Source organism: Nycticebus coucang, chromosome 6, assembly GCF_027406575.1.
Source record: "Nycticebus coucang isolate mNycCou1 chromosome 6, mNycCou1.pri, whole genome shotgun sequence".
NCBI classification, from domain to species: domain Eukaryota; kingdom Metazoa; phylum Chordata; class Mammalia; order Primates; family Lorisidae; genus Nycticebus; species Nycticebus coucang.
The window spans coordinates 56,396,093-56,417,127 of NC_069785.1; the positions used below are offsets into that span (position 1 = coordinate 56,396,093).

A 21,035-nucleotide genomic window follows, 5' to 3' on the forward strand; every position below is an offset into this window, starting at 1 on the left:
CACTCATTTTAACTGTGCATCTGGATTTATCATTTAGCATGATGTTTTTGAGTCTCATCTATTTGTGGTATGTCTCAGTAGTCTGGTTAGGTGTTTCTTTATATTAATGAAAAGTATTCAGTTGTATGGACACACCACTTTTTTTTAATTTTTTAATTTTTTAATTTTTTTTAGGTTTTTACATTTTTTTTTTTATTGTTGGGGATTCATTGAGGGTACAATAAGCCAGGTTACACTGATTGCAATTGTTAGGTAAAGTCCCTCTTGCAATCATGTCTTGCCCCCATAAAGTGTGACACACACCAAGGCCCCATCCCCTCCCTCCGTCCCTCTTTCTGCTTCCCCCCCATAATCTTAATTGTCATTAATTGTCCTCATATCAAAATTGAGTACATAGGATTCATTTAATCCATTCGCTAGCTGGTGGACAGATTGATTTGACTTTTTAGATATTATGAATAATGCTGCTTGAGTCCTCATTCTTAAACATTCTGAATTGCTTTTCTGTGATGTATTATGTGTAATATATTATCACATATATGCATACAGATATACACATATAGAAACATATACCATATATCTCCAATCCAGTTTAAATATATGCATAATTAAATATATCTTCAATATAGGGATGTGTATGTATGTGTTCAAATATGTATCTGTACACACCCACATAAACACACATAAATATAGATATGTATAAAGACACACAAAATTTAAAAACTGGAACGATTACTATAATTCCTACATTGTAAGACATTTTATCTCTCAATAATCTATAGTATATATATTTCCACATTGTAAAATATATTCCTAAAACAGTATTTTTAACAATTGAACAAGATTTTATTGTATCAGTATACATGAACTACTCAATTTCCTGTATTTTAATAATTAGCCTAATTGAAATTTTCTCTATTTTATGTATCTATGTTAACTTGTGTTTTGCTGTTAAAGATAAAATATATGTATGCATTTGAATTATATAATTAGCTAAAATTAGATGTAGTTAAAAATCTATAAGTGCCTAGCACAGTTCTAAGCATTTTACATATATATATTATATTTAATCCTCTTACAAAGGTAATTATTGATATTCTGAGTTTACAGATCGGCCATGGAAGCTCAGTGCGTTTGAGTAACTTACCCAAGGCCATATTGCTAGTATGGAATGGGATTTAAACCAGACAGAGGTTTTTCCAAACTGGTCCTGTTATTCCATCATGTCTATACACATTGATCTTAGAAGCAAAGTGCAAAAAGGTGTAACTTATATTATTAATCACAGATCTTGGAGATTTAGAGCTAGAATGGGACAACCACAAAAACATCAGCAACGTACACTCTTCCAGGCCCTTTATATTATATTCTCATTTCCTCCGTATTAGAGATTGTTGATGTAGAGCTCTTCATTCTATGAACAAGTAAGCTTCAGAAAAGAACACATACTACTATTGACATAAAAATAAAATTTGAGAAGGTAATGCCTTTAACCAAATGTCAAATGAATGTCAAAAATACATCCAAAGTGGACTTTGTTTCCCACTTCATGCAAGTGGTCCAATTTTAACTACGGTAATCATGCCACTGATTTGAACATGAGTATTTAGAATATTTAATGAGGAACAAAAAAGAGGAGCATGATTATTACCACCTGCGATATTCTCTAACTTTTTTCAAAAGACAATTTGAATACCTACTTGCAACCAGTACTAAAGCTCAGGTGCCAAAACAAAACACACACACACAAAAAAAAAAAACTCCCAGGGAACTTTCATACAGAGATGACATTTTATCTGGGTCTTAAAAGATAGTTGAGCATTCACAAGGTAGAAAAATAGGGAAGCAGGAAAAAGATGTCCTTTCTAAGAAAAAACACAAAAACATGCCTGAGCCGGGAAACATTTGATGAACGGAAGAAATGATGAGTAGAAAATACCTTCACACACACACACACACACACTCACTCACACTCACACTCACTCACACTCACTGATTTCTCCTGTATTCTCCAAAGAACGATCTGGTCATCTTACTCTCCCATCTTTCCCTTCAATGGTCTATTTTCATGGCAAATGAACACTGAGGCATTTTTAAACAGATGTTTTACCTTTGTTTGAATATTATCAATTTTATCTAATTTTATATTATTTTACATTATAAATGTGTTATAAGATTTTAATGGCTATGTAAATTTTTAATATCAAATATTAGTTTTATTCTTGATATTTTAACACTATTTAATGCTACTATGATAATTCTCAAACTAGCTGTTAAAACAAGTTTATTCTACAGCATGATTATCTGTGGAAAAAGCATTAGATATAAAGACTTCGGAGTGTTCTTCATATAATTGTGGGAGCTAGCAGGTGATGAAGGGGGGTTCATGCCCCTTGCAAGGTCATACTTTGGATCTACGATCTGTTAAAGCACAAGCACTTCCTTCAGTCAACCCTTAAATGCCAGGGGGTGAACTCTACTTCTCTCCCTTTTCTTTTTCAGAGATCAAGCTAATAATATAATTCTTTTCTTGTTCTTTTACAGGTATTTATTGTCTTCTATGGTTTTGGCATAAAATAGATTTATGATGCTTTACTACTACCAAGAAAAACCTTAAGAGCACTTAAGCAAAAATGAAGTGTTGGGATTGCTGTTCTTTTCTTTAAATTGTAATTCCCATAATTAAATTCTTCCCATTTAAAAAGTATCTCTGCATTGTTACTGGGTTTTGAGCTTAGAGATTGTCCATCTGCCATAATAGAATTAAATACAGCAGGGTTCGGATCCTGATTCAATAACAAGTCAGACACCAGTACTGAGAAGAAAGTGGGTTACACAATTCATACTAAATCACTAAGAGGAGATGTGAAAGTTGAGTGTTTCATAGTATTTCCATTGTCTGGGTCAGAGATTAAGGAATTAAGCTATAACTAGAGAATTTAATTACTGTTTGAGAGGCAGCTGCTTCTTTGCCTCAGGATGGCTCTTGCAGAAAGTTCCCGCTGATGATTTTCTCAATCAATGCCCTTCCTTCCAGCCTGAGTTGAAATGAAATCACTTACAATTACTAGAAGATATTTCAAAATATAATTTTTTAATATAAGAGAAAATTATAATGAATAAAATGAAAATCATCAGACTTGTACTTATATGTTAATATCTATTCTTATAGCTTATTTCAATGGACATGTATTTTTATATGTGTTTGTTCATGTTTATTTTATACTTCTTTTATGAAGGTGTCTTTTTAAAAATCTGGTACTATATTTAAGATACTGTAGAATCTTCGTTGATATAATAAAATGTACTTATAGCTAAAAATTTTAAATATTTTCAAATGAGGTGATTTTTACTGGTGACATCCCTGTTGAATGTTTTGTCTGATATCGTTACAATGTGAGAAATATTTTAGTTGCTTCATTAGATATAGCTTGATTATAAATTCATGTTTCGGTTTGAAACTCTTGGCTGTATACTAGCTTAGTAATGCTATTCTAGTAGGTGATTACTTGATCAGGAATGTTTTTTCTAATAGAAATCAGGCAATCAGGCTTTATGGTCTTTATGAAGTCCATGAGCATCTTTCTGGGTATAGCAATCCATCTCATGATAGCTTAAACTCTGATAATTTGAATAAGGCGGAAAAAAATTTTTTTACTTCAATTATAGGAGATATGTATTGGGACCATCTTTAGGAATCTCTAAATTTAAGATATCTATAGTGAGACCATTTGCAAAGTTGTAATAAATAATTTTAAAGGTAGTAGTCATTAAATGGCTGCCCAAGGAAAACTGGCCAGTGATTGGATTTACAGAGATATGTGAATTAAAAACAAAAATAAAACCAAAACAACTCACATATATGTGCACAAAAAATAATCATGAGTCCATAGAGTAAAAATATTGTCTTTAAATTTGGGATAGAATAAAATACTTTGTTCCCATGGAAACAAAACCAGCTCTCTCATTAACAATGAAAAGTTTAAAATTAGAAATATGAATTACTCTTTAAGGAAGAAATTATTTTTAATTGAAAGAAGACTATAAAGCAAGTCACTTGGCTCTAGTAGTACTTATTTTATTTATCATGAGTTTATGCAGTAAAAGATCTTATTTTCCCTTAATAAAAAAAGCCAAATTTAGAAACTGTTAAATTAAACCAGGAATCTTGGTTAGTAATTTAATTAGGTTGGATATTGCCTGGTAGAGTATAAGATTTAATGAGACTGTTCATTCTTTATTATGCATGAAAGATTTTTTCTCTTGTATCTAAATATATTTATCTTGTCAGATTTTTACTGCAAACGCCTATCATTTCCCATCTTAAATGCAAACAATTGTATTTTTATAAAAGTCGTGATTTGTGAAACACATTTAAATAGTTAAGGAATTCCACAGAACACAGTGAGTAGAAGAAAAAATAACCATTCATAAATTCAATTTATTTTAAGTCATTTCAAATATAATCAAACAAAATCAACTTACTAGCTTTTTTTATTCTTTCCCACTCAATTCGATTAGCATAGCATTCAATTTCACATTAAGCCATGGTTATGTTTTAATCAAGAAAGATATTCATTTATATCATTCAACAAGAATTTTAGGTACAGCCATTTGGGAGCTACTATGGCGACTTAATATTCCATCAATGAACAAAGCTTATTCTGTCTGCCTATTTTTGCATCTTTAGTAAAGCCTGTTTTACATCCATGTTCCAACGTAGTGAAAGCAGAAAATAGAAGAGACAGCGCCAGAAGACTACTGCTTATATCTCATTGGCAGAATTCTTTAAACGTCCATTTCTAGTTCAGGGAAGTTTGGGGAACTGTGTAAATCTAGGAAAGGGAAGGGGGAAGTGGTTTGAAAGATTATTGTAATAGCAGATTTGCAATATTTCTCACCATCCACCTCTTTGACTTCTCAACATGTATAAACAACTTTTCTACCCCTATATTTACTTAAAATGAAATGAATTCATCCTCTTTCTTTTGAGGTAGGCAATCTCAAAATTATGTCGGTAGCCTTTAGTTTGAAGTGCAGGATCTTTGGGTAGTCACTCCATCAGCTGCAGGTTTGGTGCTTTGTGGGTCCTGGGACATGCATTAAATCTTCCCCCAACATTCCCAGTGTATAGTTGTGGAGACAAAAGATCGGATAACAGCAATTTTAAATTCCTCAGGTAGTAAGAGGGAAAATGAGAGATACCTGTTCTTGATACATAGAAAATATGAGTCCTGCTGGTCAGGCATACACAGGACTTCCTGATCAACCGGCAGAAGCAGATCTGGGGTTAGCCAATTTGGTTGGTATGCCATGCTATTTTCTGGGTGAATTTATTTTGTGTAATTTCTCCAATTCCTTGGGCATACATCCAGGTAGACATTCTTTGCCCATTTTCTCACTGCCTACACTCAAAAGTGGGTACTATAGAAAGTGAAAATAAATTTAAAAAGGGCTATAAAAATAATTTAAAAGACACCCCATTATCTATTATGGTCCTAAAAGTCCAGGCAGGCAGTCTTCCTAAGTGGGTATACTCTACTTTCTATTGCTGTGAGTTCAGGGACTTAGGGATTACTCCAAGTACAGTTGTAGTCAGCCAAACCTAAAGGCACATTGACTATATTGTTTCCTGGAGAATTAACCAGGCTTCCAGGAGATGGGCTTTAAGACAGTTCTGTGCTCATAAGCCTGGAAATTTTTAACTCTTAGCTCTTGGCTCTTTCGTTCTGATAAATTCCTCTCTCTTAACTAATGTGGTAGCCTCAGACTCCACAAAATAATTTGCCAGGGTGAAAATGAAACACCTTTAATCGGATGTTTGCCACAAGTTTCCCTTATTGTCACTCAATGACCTCTTAAAAGATGGTGCTGGAAAAGCCCCGGGGTAACAGTTTTAGCTCTTTTTTGGAGATGTACTTAAAAGCCTCTGATTATATGGGCACTGGCTTTTCTCAACCCTGCAGGGTTCCAAATTAGGATTGTTTCAGTCAGTTTATATTATAAGACACTAGCCAGGGAACCTCTTTTGGCACAGATGAGCTTCCTTGCATCTCCCCTTACAGAATGCTTAGCTCTAGTTTGAGCATATTAATCTTTAGCATATTTTTGACAGTGACAAGATTTAATAAGCACATGTCAACATTCTGAATTTTATTCCCACTAATAAAAATGCCTCCATTGGCATGTGGTCAGGGTTTCTAAGCATAGCAGGCAACAGTTTGACCAGCTGTTTTGCTTTTGCATATCAAAATCCACTTGCTTTCCATCCCTAGGTGGTTGAATCATCATTTTTTTTGTTTTACCGACTCCTTCATAGAGTCAATGTTGCATATTTAGTTTCTGTTACTTGCAGCTCCCTTCATGCTTTAAAAATTATTACATCAGTCAGCATTCTTAATTGCAAAACAGCGTAGTTCACTTTGGTTAGTTTGTGCACAGGAAGATTATTTCACAGACTATGAGGTTGCTCAAGAATCATTGGAGAGATCAAAAAATATCAGTGACAGAAGCCCTCTGTTAGAACAGTGGCAAGGTTTCCTCACAGAAAACACTGATCAAGACTTTTGCCCCTCAGGACTAAATATTAGAGCCGTCTGTCAAAGTACTAAAGCATCCACTGCCACTGTTGCCAAACATGTAATTTCCAAGAATGTGGCTATTGCGTCACTTTGCTTAATTTTGAGTCATATTTTAGAGCAAATGTGTGGACTGTGACTGCAAAGGAGGCAGGAATGAGGACTGTCTGGCTTTTGTATTGAGAAGATGATGAAGGATGTAGCCAAAGGGCAAGCAGAGTGCTCAGAGATTTTGTGTACTCATACGTGGTAGTTCTCTACCAGAGATCTTCAACTAAGTCTCTGGTTGACACCCATTACAAATCCCTTGAATAAATTCCAGTTTTGAAACAGTATCCCCATTGCTCTCTTTACTCTGCGTAGAGGTAAAAATGTATGTTTCTGACAGTTTAAACCTGACACATGATGACAAACTTTGTTTGTATTTAATATTCCTCAAAAAATAGCTCTTTGGCATGTAGGAGCTGACCATTCTTTATGCGAAAACACAAGTAGAACCAGTGTTAGTTGTGATAAATATTGTGAATGTAAGATGTTACTAATAGGGGATGCTTGGTCAAGGCATGTAGAAACTCTAAGATGTAACTTTTCTGTAAATATGAAATTATTCTAAAATTAAAGTTTCATTTAATTAAAAATTGGAAGAAATAGAATGAATGAGAATTGCAGAGACTAAAACTTCGTAAGCAAAGTAAGCAAAATCGTAAGTGTGTTTACAGGAAGCACATTATTGTTTATATCTATCCTTCAATTAATATCACATATTTTTTATATTGAGTACAAGTTTTGAAAGAACTGTAGTATTATCTTTCCTTTCTCTGGCTATACTAAGTATAATATACAAAAGATAGGGCAATTAAGATTGCAAACTCATCCTAGAAAAAGTGCTACATACCTCATTGCTGAGTATCACTGCGGTTGCCTTTGAAGTATCCCCTTGGAAAGCCAAGCATCAGCACCAGCGTCTAGCCTACCCTTCAAAGCAATTTTGGAACACTTTTTCTGGAATGACCATTGGAGCTGTTGTCCTATGAAGGACTGACAATTAAGTTCATGAACTGGTCTAGAAAAATGCTACATACTTCATTGGGCACTACATGGCCAAGGGGAGTACTTCAATGGTGATTGTAGTGATACTCAGCAAGGAGGTACATAGCATTTTTTTCTACCATGAGTTTGCAAATTTATAATCTATGAATATAATTCAGAAAATCAATATAAATCCCCAATTATAATATAAAAGAGAAATGAAACTATGCTTATATGCATTTTGATATGTAAAAGTTCAGATATAACCATCCTGGAACACTTGTTTACTAGGCATAGATTTTCACCTGTTAGAATTAGCATGAATGTGACAATTTCAAATGCAGATTGATGTATTTGGATTCAAATACTTTGAATAGTTTTGACATTGGTGATGCAATTTCTCAAAAGGGAAAACAACCCTTAGTAAGGTTAAGAATAGCAGCAACAACAAAAAAAATCTTTGGGGGCGGTGCCTGTGGCTCAGTTGGTAAGGCGCCGGCCCCATATACCGAGGGTGGCGGGTTCAAACCCAGCCCCGGCTGAACTGCAACCAAAAAATAGCCAGGCATTGTGGCAGGCGCCTGTAGTCCCAGCTACTTGGGAGGCTGAGGCAAGAGAATCACTTAAGCCCAGGAGTTGGAGGTTGCTGTGAGCTGTATGATGCCATGGTACTCTACCAAGGGCCATAAAGTGAGACTCTGTCTCTACAAAAAAAAAAAAAAATCTTTGATTAGCGATTGACATGTTACTCAGTTTCCAGGAAATTTTAGTTTCTAATAAAACGTAAAAAGATGTGGTCTTTTTATGTAAAAAATGTTAAGTCCTTAGCCGAGATAATTACCAATGGTTTTTGCATCTTCATTAATGCCTGATGGGCTGTTTCAAATCAACCAGACTGTTCCATACCCAGCCCACTGACTGCCAGTAGTGTCTCTCCATGTTTGTGAAAACCAAAATGTCCCTGTGGTCACTGAAATGCTCTGTGTTTGAAATCTCCTGCAATAGAAGGAAATAGCGGTTCTACAGTTTTCACAGAGGCCATGTCAGACTCCATTTTTTTTTTCCTATACGTGCTATATTATTTAGCCTCCATAAGTTAATGGAAGAAACGTTGTATTGTCAGGAGTTCTTAAATAATTTTTGCACCGTGAACCTATTTGGCACTCCAGTGAAGACAATGGATGCCTTTTCAGAATTAGGGAGGTGTTTTTTATTTAAAAAAAAAAAAATTCATAGAATTCAAAAGAAAATCAATTATCTTGGCTGGATGTGCTGACTCATGCCTATAATCCTAGTACTTTCGGAGGCCAAGGTGGATGGATTACCTGAGCTCCGGAGTTGGAGACCATCCTGAGCAAGAGCAAGACCCATCTCTACTAAAAATACAAAAACTAGCCAGGTGTTGTGGCGGGTGCCTATAGATCCAGCTACTGAGGAAGATGAGGCAAGAGGATTACTTGAGCCCAAGAGTTTGAGGTTGCTGCGAGCTGTGATGCCACAGCACTCTACCCAGGGTAACAGAGTGAGACTGTCTCAAAAAAAAATCATATAGGAATATAATATTAGTACAGTAATTGTAGCTACACATAAATAATATTTCAAGTTTTGGTTCGGTGCCCATAGCATAATGGTTACGGTGCCAGTCACATACACCTAGGCTGGCGGGTTTGAACCCACCCTGGGCCTGGTAAGCAACAATGACAACTGAGACAGAAAAATAGCCAGGCATTGTGGCGGGCACCTGTAGTTCCAGCTACTCGGGAGGCTGAGACAGGAGAATCACTTAAGCCCAAGAGTTTGAGGTTGCTTTGAGCTGTGACACCACGCACTCTACCAAGGGCAACATAGTGAGACTCTGTCTCAAAATAATAACAATAATATTTCAAGTTTTATAACACTCTTAATGTTCTATATAAATATCTGTGGTTTTATTGATAATGAAGTACTGTGATATTTTATTGCCTATATTCATAATTTAAAAAATTAAAATGGTGAAATTATTTTTTCTCTAATGAAAATTCAGGAAGGTTCAGAATGCATCTACAAACCCTGGGCTGAAGACCCAGTGCTAGAGGGAATGCGTGTACTGAGTCAATTGGAGGCTCAGAGTTCATCACAATTAACCGGTTCATTAAACTTTAAGAAAAGTGACATTGAGTTGGTGACTAGCTGATTCTTAAAGAAGGATTTGTTAACAGGCAGAGAAACATGAGAAAGGTTTATACAAAAGTCATATTGTCAGGAAAGACCACAATATCTACAGGCAATACTCAGTAGCTTGCCTCAAGAAAAGGGAGTAGAGGAACCCTAGAAATTAAGGACAGGATAGAATGTACAGTTTATTCTTTAACTCAGAAGGGCATTGCTCTAATTTTACTTGATTGAACAATACCTCTGTGTTGACTGGGATTTCTAGTTTATCAAGTACATGCACAAATACTGTGGTACTAATGACTGGGTTGTCATTGTAGTCCAGTTTCTCAATATCCATTGCAATAAGCTGTATGCCTATTTGAGTATTTATGGTGAAGAATTTTCAGAGCATGGATATATTGGTCAAGGTAACTGTTGCAGATAAGAAGAACGGCATCAGTGAAAATATGCCACTTAAAAACTTCTGAGCCGTATTTGATTATATGTAGTTCTAATAAAGGAAATAGGATGGGGATATCAGGTTAGATTTCTTTCTTATTAAGATTATTTAACCAAATTTTTCTTCAATATATCTGCATTGTATACAAACAACATCCTACGGGTTGGTGGGAAATCCCAATTATTGTGTAATATACTAAGACTATTATGAATGAGATAGATTTAAAATAAGTTACAAATAAGTTATAATCCCAATTATTGTGTAATATACTAAGACTATTATGAAGGAGATTGATTTAAAATAAGTTACAAACATCAGATGCCACTTAGAGCAGTTATCAATGGTTGTTAACTTATCCACATTTATTTTTAGTGAGTGTCATAACTCCACAGATCGAATCAAAGTCAGAGTGTGGGATGAAGATGACGACATTAAATCCAGAGTCAAGCAGCATTTCAAAAAGGAGTCAGATGATTTTCTGGGACAAACAATTGTGGAAGTAAGGACCCTGAGTGGAGAAATGGATGTCTGGTACAATCTAGGTGATTATTTTTATGTCTGCTTGAAAATAAGTTAAATAACATTCCAAGTATTTGCAACATGTATTGTATTCCCATAAAAATAAGATACCCAATGCCTTTCTAGAGCATTCTGTTGGACTTTAGATGATTATTTTCATGGGCAATTAAAGACTATTATTAATTTAGATTTGGTATTATTGAAAGACTTCGGCCAATTTGAACTCAAAAGAAAAATTCTTTCCAAGAATCAACTAAATATCTTTTAGGAGACAAATATTATTTCCTCCTTAATTTTTAATCCATAAAAATATTGCTTCAAAAACCTTCATCAAATGTATAGGAAACAAATAATCAACCTATGATTTAATACCGTTTGACCTATTTTCTTCTGCACCATTAATGAAATTTTGACAATAAAGGAAATGTGTACTTTGGATTTTTTTCAAATAAAGATATAAAAGTAGATTTTAATTGGTAAAGCCAACTAAGTGTATGGAATCAGGCTGACTCTGATGATGAAGATATTGAGAATATATTTAATTGGTCCGATTTATTTATTTATTTAGTTAGTTAGTTTTTTGGCCAGGGCTGGATTTGAACCCACCACTTCTGGTATATGGGGCTGGTGCCCTACTCCTTTGAGCCACAGGCGCCACCTAATTGGTATGATTTTTTTAAATGAAATTTTATTATGGAATCAGAAATTAAATAAAGGCAAGTTTTAGTTTGCCTTTTATTATTATTTCATAAAAATGTAGAATCTTCAATGGTGATTTAATAATAGTAAAAATGTATGGGTCACCCCAGTTTCTGTAAAGGACATGATCTAAAGATTTCTTAATCATATCCTCTGATACGTTTTAATTAAGATTTGAGGGCTGGCTGGTCATATATCAGAGAACAAGTGCCACAGTCCCAGGATTATAAATAGGTATCATTTAGGATACCTATTTGGATATTTCTAACCAAATTAAAAAATGCTTTTGGCTTTTTTTAAAACCTACATACCTCAAGTAATATAATAGTTGACAAAGTAAAGGGAGAATGTCATAAAATTAAATTCTAGATAATAATTTAAAGAAAAAGATACATTTAATTTATCTTGGCACAAATAATTCAAGCTAGGCAAAGAACTCCTTATCACAAAATATTTTTTAAGAAATCTTTCTTAAAGACCATCGGTACTCCTGCATTCTTGGAGTAGAATTTTTACTTCAGTTATAATGAGCACCCTCCCACATACTGTTTAAATTATTAACAAACTTTATATCTGAAAACAGAGATGTTAGCTGAGGTTAAACTTCAGACCATTAACTCTGTGGAACATTCACAAATTAATTCTTATTATTGAAGATGTTTACCTGTATGTGGATTCTCTCCCATTTCCCCTCATAGATAAGTTAGCATGTCCTTGGGTTGAAACAGTAAAGCTGTAATTCAGAACAGAAGTTTCTCGATTGTTTTGGTTTCACAAAACATGTGTGGTTATATTCAGTTTGCCACGGAACCTTCGTGCTCTCATTGCTGATGTTTAACCTTTGAGAGAGAAAAAAAGAGAAGAGGTTTTCGCTTTCAAAGTTTTATATAAAATCCTGAAATAGGTTCAATCCACAAATACCCTATTTTCCATCTTTGTAGTACACTTCCCTCCCTCCTTATCACTTAGAATTCATTCTAACACATACAGGAAGACTTGGCCAACAGCCCTGGGTGTCCAAGCAAAGCCTGCTTCCCATAGTTCCTTTGGCTTGATGATAGTTAAAAATCAAAAAACCCAGAAAGCTACCCTCAGAGCTCTGGAAAATGGTGAGTGACAAAAAAATTCCAGGACTTGCATTTCTCTTGGCCCCAGCAGAGAACTTTAATATTTGTTGAGTTTTTGTTGAGAATTAACTATCTCACAGCAAGAAGGGAAAAATTCTCTGGATTCTAGCACTCCTAAAGAAACTTTGCATCATAATGACTAATAAATCGTAACCAGTAGAAGTCAGCAGGCCTTCCCCAAGAGGAAAGTAGCCTTCATGATTTGGCTGTATGTCGTTGTATAGCTAAACAGTATGTTTAGAAAGAGGGCCAATTATAAAACTGGCCAGCACTGATTCTGGGCCACTGTACCTAATGCTGTTTTTCATTCATGAAATAGGTGTGAAGCTCTCCCCTACATACACACACACATACACACACACAATCCCATCCCAGGGGTTCTGTAAACATGCCTTTATTTCTCTCAAAGCTACTGTGCAGTTCATTTTGAACACATAACTCAATAAATTGACTGCACATTGATTCAATTCAAATGAACAGTTAATCTAACACTCACAAACACAATTTTTAGACTATAGGTCTTTATGAATCACTGATAATGAAAATCATTATTATTATTTTATTTGCTAACCAAAGCTTTGGCTCATCTTTTGAAGTACACAAAGAAAGAGAAGAAACAACAGTGGTAGCTCTTAGACACTTCCATGATTAATTTTATACTTAGTTGTCTTGCTTTTAATTGCCAGAAATATATTTAGCATCCTGTGTAAACTGATCAAGTACACTGACATTTATATGAGAATAGCAGGGTCTTCTGAGAAGGTTTTTCTATTTGAAGTATCTGTCAGAGAGTTTGACAATCACAACAACACAACAGCCAGATATTTCAAATTATATTTAGGGAAATAATTATGGTTGCTTAATAATAACATCTGACCTAGAAAAATGGCTTTTAACCACTTATGCCTTTTTTTTAAGCTTTTGAGAACATGTATGAGAAGCATGGTAAGTCAAAGATGACTAACCAATTACTTTTTGCTTTCCCAGAGAAACGGACAGATAAGTCAGCTGTATCTGGAGCCATTCGATTGAAAATCAATGTGGAAATAAAAGGAGAGGAGAAGGTTGCTCCATATCATATCCAATATACGTGTTTACATGAGGTAAATACATTGCATTTTATTGATGATAAAATCTAGAAATGATCTTTCTCAGGGGTTTCTAAGACCCTCAAGCTGTCCAGTGGACCTGGCCCCATGGTGACTCAGCAGAACTAGCAAATTTAGTTGAGTTAGAGTGAGAGTAAAGTAAAGGGGGAGTGAAAATCAAGCACCAGGGACTCCTAGTGCAGCAGAAGAGACGCAAAGTTTATTTAAAGCATAGATAAAGCATAGACTTTCCCAGAGAGAGGAAACCGGTACCCCTTGCAAGACCCCACACAAAGGCAGTGTGCAAACATTAGTATCTTCTCTTCCTTCCTCCTGCAATTATCTGTAAAGTTTCCATTAGTCCCCCTAGGTCCTTAAGTCTTCATGTCTACTTCTCATTGTCGCAGACTTCCTCGGTTGCCACATGCATACATTGTCCTTTGTGTTTTAATAATCATGATTGCTACCTGCTGTTTTCCTGATAATTGTTTGGTGGTGACTGTGAGTCTTGTGATGTTGGTGGCATTTGTGGTGTTCATCATTCTGTGACTGTGACCATTTCCCCACTTGGTGTTACAAACTGGAAACTGTGTTTTATAGAGTTGGTTAACTGAACCGTGACCAAAGCTCTGCTTGCTTTCGGGCCTTTTTAACTTTCTTATCTGGGAGGCCAAACTGATCTTCCACTTCCCCATAGCTCCTTTCTAGCCCTCATCAGTCTTGATTATGGATTTTAAAACAAAATCATTGAACTAGGTTGGCAGAGTTGCTCCTGGGAATTGGGATTCCTTCCTGTGGCCGGTGCTGTGCTGAGGTGTCAGAAATCCTATGTGTCCCCGCCTGCATGCTTGTCTCCTCATAAGAATTTAGAACAAGCCCCTGAAGCGCTTATTAAAAAGCAATAAGATGATAATGCATAAGTGGGAAAAAAGCCATTCTTCCAACGAGGAAGAAGGAGCGTCAACAATTATTCATTGAAGAAATGAATGACGGTATTCTGAAAGCATTACAGAGATAGTACTTAGGTAGTACAGGAGAGGATTCAAATCATAATTGTTTTTGAGAACTCTGAGGGTTCAGAGTTTATTAAAGATTAAATTAGAGATGTTATTTGTAACTGGAAACATAAAAGTGCTCATGTGCTTTCAATGGCTTTTGGGAGCCAGTGTGACAAGCAGTCATTTTTTTCTTTTTCTTTTTCTAAGTACAACAAAGGGCTTCATACATAACTGAACCCTCCTGCATTTTCACATTCTTTCCACAGAGATATATGAGAAAATCAGAATGTGGTTACTCACTCAAAGTGTAGGGCCTGGTTGGCTTACAACAGTGGTTCTCAACCTTCCTAATGCTGCAGCCCTTTAATACAGTTCCTGTGGGTCACAACCCACAGGTTGAGAACTGCTGGCCTAGAGACAGGTAGAGGCCACCCAGGATTAATCCAAAGGACAGACTTACCCGTCCTTTTTTGTGTCTCAGTATGGATAGGTAGACAAATAATCTTGAGTTTCTGGATGCTTTGCAGCTGAGAGGTTAGTTAAAGGTGTCACTGAAGACTTTCTCTGATCAAATGACATATATATATCATATATAACAAAGTATGAGGTGAATCTGAGGAAAGAACGTACCTTTCTCTATGTTCAAAGTGATAAAGAGAAAGCATCTTCCTATGAGAAAAAGCTGAAAGACAGCTTTGTGTGTGAGTATTATTTTTCCTAAATACATTTATGAAAATTTATACATACAACTACGTATACCCATTCACAAAGAAAGGAAGAACACTTTAAATCCATTTACATATAACTAAGTAATTTGATATAGGATTTACTTTTAATTTTGTGACCAAAATCTAATCACTACCATCATTCCTTAAAGATTCAGTTTTCAGACCAATAAAAAGAAATCCTTTGGCCTGGCAAGGAGAACTCTGGCCTTAAAACGTGAGCAGAGAATATTTGTGATCAGAGGAACATCACAATGGTTCACTTTTCAGAGTCTTTTCTGTGGGTCCAAGAACTTGTAAAACTGAAATTGAAAAAAAGGTCCTTCCCTTCACCCAGGCTGTGTCTGTGCAGTGGTTTCTAAACTTGTTAGAGGAAAAAATGAATTGAGGGTTGTGATTTATTTTTTGCATTACAAAAATTTCAAATATTCATTTCAATCTCAATTCATTGACCTGACTCTTACCATTTTGCAGCTGAAGCCCTTTAGTATCATTTATATAACTAAATTCTGTATTAATATAGCCAAAATCACATTATTCATTCATCCTGGCATTATCATTTACTCAGAACCTCTGAATGCAAAGTATGTTCTATTATGTAGAAATGTCTACATGCAAATACTTTTCCTTCCTTCTGAAAATGGTTTTTTATGTATAAAACATTTGAATCATTGATTCTCTGTAGACCCAGGCAGAAGCAAAAGAGGATTTTTTGACAATGAAGTACGTTAGAAAAAAGAATCTACTATATTCCTATTGCTTATAGATGCTGATGAAATATCAGAGTGATGAGAATATAAGTGCATTTTATAGAAACTTATAGTTAAATATTTCTAGCCTGTTCTAAAGAATCACTGAACAATTGAAAACCACTTGCTTTTAGAATCTGTTCCATTATTTAACTGAAGTGAAATCTAATGGTGGAGTGAAAATCCCAGATGTTAAAGGTGATGAAGCCTGGAAGGTTTTCTTTGATGATGCTGCCCAAGAAATAGTTGATGAGTTCGCCATGCGCTATGGGATTGAGTCCATTTATCAAGCTATGACGTAAGTACTATGGAACATTTATGTGGTCAAAAATCCCTGTTGAAATCTAATGAAAGAAAAGAACATTCATCTTGCTTCTAATTCAAATGAAATTTTGATTAAAAAGAAGATTACATTTCTTTGTGCATGGTTGATGCTGACTACTCTCTCTCTGACAGCTGAAGTATTATGGTAATTCACTAACATCATCCTCCCCACCTTTGTTCTGTTCTTCCACTGTGGTCCCTTCACAAGCAGTTGTGAGCAGCGCCTGGTCACTTAGAAATGCAAATTATTTACCACACCTTGCAGACCTGCTGAATCTATAATTCTAAGGGTGGAGCCCAGAGATCTGTATTAATACGCCTTCTGGGACATTCTCATGTACTCTAAAGTTTGAGAACCAATGCCTTATTTGATATCTGAGGGAACCAAAGCGCAGATTTGTACAAGGTTACAAAGTTCTTTAGTGCTGGAGATACATCTAGAGCCATAATGGTGTCTTTCCCCAAATATGAGACTGTGTCCTTCCTTCTTATATCAGTACTACCAACTCAGTAAAACAATGTAATTATTTAGGACTCATAGAACCCAAACATTACAGCAAATATGGAAATGTTATTGGATGAAGAGGGTCCAGCCACCTGTCACTGTCATCTAATCTGCAGAGACCGGGATAGGTCCACCAAACTGTATTTGTCAGGAGGCCAGGATTCTGGAGAACAGCGAGAGTAGCCTTTCCAAGACTGTTCTCATCTTCCCTTTTCAACGTTATGGTTTTATAAATTTAAGTTCAATGTAAAGACCCTGTTCGCCCTTACTTAATAATCAGCAGAACCCATAAACAGTGAACACCATTCTAATTTAAAAGTTAATCTCCTAAATCAATCCACCTAAACTACTCAAGATAGACATCTTTAGGGTGGGAGCTTAATTTACAAAACAGTAAGAATGGGAGGCAGAGGGTGAAGGTCAGGCAGGATCTACACCGAGGTCCAGCTGTGTCATGTCTGCCCTTGCCTGACAGATTCCATCTTATTTTCACTGTCTGTGCTTTCAGGATTGTCTTATACAGACACCTACCCCTTAACTGAGATGTTTCAATAAGGATTTAGAATTGGACCTTTACTTCTCCATAATTTACTTTTTGAAACCTGGTCTAAGTTTTAAGTTCTTGTGTTTCAGATATATATTCATATATAACTTATAAATGATTTATATGCATATATTAGAGGCCTTGTCTTTTATATTAAGATCATATTTTCATGTGAACTGAATAGATTCTGACCCAGATAATCAATTTCAACCATGTTAATGAGGGATGGAGATTGGACCAAAATCAGTATCGTCTTCAGTCTATTGTTCATAGCATTTAATCACTAGTTGTAAATCTGGAATAATGAATGTAAATTACTTGTAGAGATATTCTCTGTACTGTTTCAGTTTATAGGATGTCCTGATGCTAAATAATGAAATATACAAATGATTTGATTAAAAAAAAAAATGGAACATTTTACAGATTACCCAGTTCAAGCTCCCTCACAAATCTGGAAACCCTCTGCTTTTCCACATCCACTTAACAGGGAGCTCACTCCTTTCAAGACAACCTATTTTATAATTGGGCAGGCATGTGGGAATCTGTGACTTTGATGTCTGCTTATCCCATGCCAAAGGCTATAATTCAGAAGAATACCTAGTATATTTGAGGAAAATTAAAATGCAACTCTGATTAACACTCTAAGGAAAATGAACTGTTCCGCCCAAAGAAAGCTAGATTTAAAAAAAATCAAAGCAACCTGCTTCTGGAAAGAATACCAATAAAAGAAAGGATCAAGCATCTCTGTGAGCTGATGTTAGATTCCTTCCTTTCCATGTTCCTGTTTTCTGAGAAGCATAGGCATGTTAACATAGAAAACCGGTAAATATATAAAAATTTTAAAAAGGAGAATAAGTCCTCCTTCATTTTCTCATATTGTACTTTTCTCATGCCTCTTAGTCTAAGTAAACAATAAGAATTTAAAAATGTATACATTTTAGATACTTATTTGGTATCAAGTGACCAAAAGGTAAATTGGATCTTATCATATTTACAAAATTAAGGCTTGACAGAGCCCCCGTTCACACTAAATAATAGTATGAAGCAGGAGTTGGCAATTTTGTTTTCTATAAAAGGCCAGAAAGTAAATATTTTGTGGGTCCTGCAGTTTGTCTGATGCCGCCCAGCTCTGTAATCCTAATGCAAAGCAGCCATAGATATTAAGTAAACAAATGGGCATGCTATATTCTGATAAAACTTCACTTCCAAAAAACAAATGCTACGATCAGTGCTGGTCTTAAGAGCCATAAATTGGCCAAACACTGGTCTAAGGAGTGAAAGCAAGGCAGATAGACCTAGATAGAAACACTGTGTTGTTTTTGGCCGGCCCAGTGGCTCATGCCTGTGATCACAGCACTCTGGGAGGCAGAGGCCAGTGAATTGCTTGAGCTCAAGAAATCTGAGACTGGCCTGAACAAGAGTGAGACCCCGGTCTCTACCGAAAATAGAAAAAGTAGCCAGGCATTGTGGCAGCGCCTGTAGTCCCAACTACTTTAGAGCCTGAGGCGAAAGGATCACTTGAGCCCAAGAGTTTTTTTTTTTTATTATTATTATTAAGTCATATATACATAGATCATGAATACATTTATGCCTTTGTGGGATTCAGTGTGTTGATTATTTATACAAATTGGAGTGTTTACATCCTACTAATTAACATAGCTTTCACCTCATTTACTTAATCACATTGTTAAGACATTTGTGTTCAATACTTGATAGATTTAACTTGTACCCTTGTAATATGCTCCATAGGTGTGGTGCCACCATTAATCCGCCCTCTATTGAACCACCTGCCTCCCTTCCCTAGAGTTTGAGGTTGCTGTGAGCTGTGGTGCCTGGGCACTCTACCCAGGGTGGCAGAGTGAGATTCTGTCTCAAGAAAGAAAAAAAGAAAAGAATGCCTTGTTTTTGTGCAACATCTATGGTTATACATTTGCTTTGATATTACTAGTTTAATTTATTGCACGTTTATTTTAGCATTGAGTACTGATCAAGATGGGCTTAACATTTCTCTTAGCTTGACAAAATTTTAGACAGGTTTCTTTCTCCCTCTAGGCCCCTGACCTCCCTCTCACTTTGCAGCGGCTTAACCTCAGAAGCTCCTCTCCTTTCCTTAGCATTTGCTTTAGAAAACAAGTAAATTCTTCATCTGTCCTTTTGAAATATCATTACTGGTCTCTCTTTCCTATTGCCATAACCTTGTATGAAAACATTCTTGCCTAATGAACTGGTGCAATATTTGCTTTGACCATACAAATTTTGCCATTACCTTGTCAGAAGAAAAAAATAAATTGCTGTTGTTTGACAATCTGATAAATCCTAAAAAGAAGTTACTACCAACATAGATGTAATCTCTTCATTGACTATTTATTGGTATACATTAATTGTTAGGAATTAATTGCTTTTATATAGAAATAGACATGTGCCCATTTTATAGCAATATGTTAATATAATTATAGTCCATAATTATGTTTAGAAGAGATAAGGGAATGGAGCAGCTTAGAGGTCCATTTGAATTCTATTCAAGGATTTCTAAATTGAAATTATGAAGACAGCAGTCCTATTTTCATTACTGCTTTATAAGAAGTTCTTGATTCAGGGTAGAAGCTCAAGACGTATTTGTAATCGAATGAATCAGAGGAGGGAGTTATTTATCAAAGTTAGAAGTATTTTCAGTTCCTCCTGATGTAGTTTTAGATGTTAGAGGTTTTCAGTTTCCAAACAGTTTTCCAAGCAAAGTAGTAATGAAAGCTTAATTAAGGTGGTGTGTACATATCATCCATGTATCTGTCACCACTTTTGTTGAATAAGCATTTTAGAACGCACTATATGAGATCGATCATTTCTAATAATTTGAGAGAGTTTCAGAATACTATATTTTAGTTAGGGGTCAAAAGATAACTTTCAGAGATAGTTTTGATCATACCTTCAAAACAATAATTTTGGAATTGACCTGTGTCTTCAGTCTCAACCCATTTTTCACCAATGGCTTATACAATGAGGGTAAAAAAAGTTTACAAATAAATCTGTCTTCACATTTATCAAATTTTAACTGGTTGAATAGTAAATAAGTATTGTTTTGAAACCTTGCTTCAAGCAATAACAATAATAAAAAATACCCTGAAAAACTACCAACCAACAAAACCATGGAACTGAACATTTTAAGCTTATCTCAGAATTACTTCCTCAATTCTTTTTTTTTTTTTTTTTTTTTTTGTAGAGACAGAGTCTCACTTTATGGCCCTCGGTAGAGTGCCATGGCCTCACACAGCTCACAGCAACCTCCAACTCCTGGGCTTAAGTGATTCTCTTGCCTCAGCCTCCCGAGTAGCTGGGACTACAGGCGCCCGCCACAACGCCCAGCTATTTTTTGGTTGCAGTTCAGCTGGGGCCGGGTTTGAACCCGCCACCCTCGGTATATGGGGCCGGCGCCTTACCGACTGAACCACAGGCGCCGCCCTACTTCCTCAATTCTTAAAAACACAAATAGGAGAACTAAGTTTCCAGGGAGAAACGATGTCCTGTCTGTGTAGTAAGGATACTTACAAGTTTGGGAAAGA

At 35.6% G+C, this 21,035-nt stretch overlaps 1 protein-coding gene across 2 annotated transcripts in view; it reads left to right on the top strand.

Moving 5' to 3' along the window:
- UNC13C (unc-13 homolog C) overlaps positions 1-21,035 on the top strand; it is a 578,086-nt gene that overhangs the window by 253,933 nt on the left and 303,118 nt on the right. For both annotated transcript variants that reach the window (XM_053595673.1, XM_053595672.1), the window contains 3 exons: positions 10,573-10,742; positions 13,533-13,648; positions 16,240-16,403. In XM_053595673.1, coding sequence (XP_053451648.1) covers positions 10,573-10,742; positions 13,533-13,648; positions 16,240-16,403 — 450 coding nt within the window. The remainder of the gene's footprint in view (positions 1-10,572; positions 10,743-13,532; positions 13,649-16,239; positions 16,404-21,035) is intronic.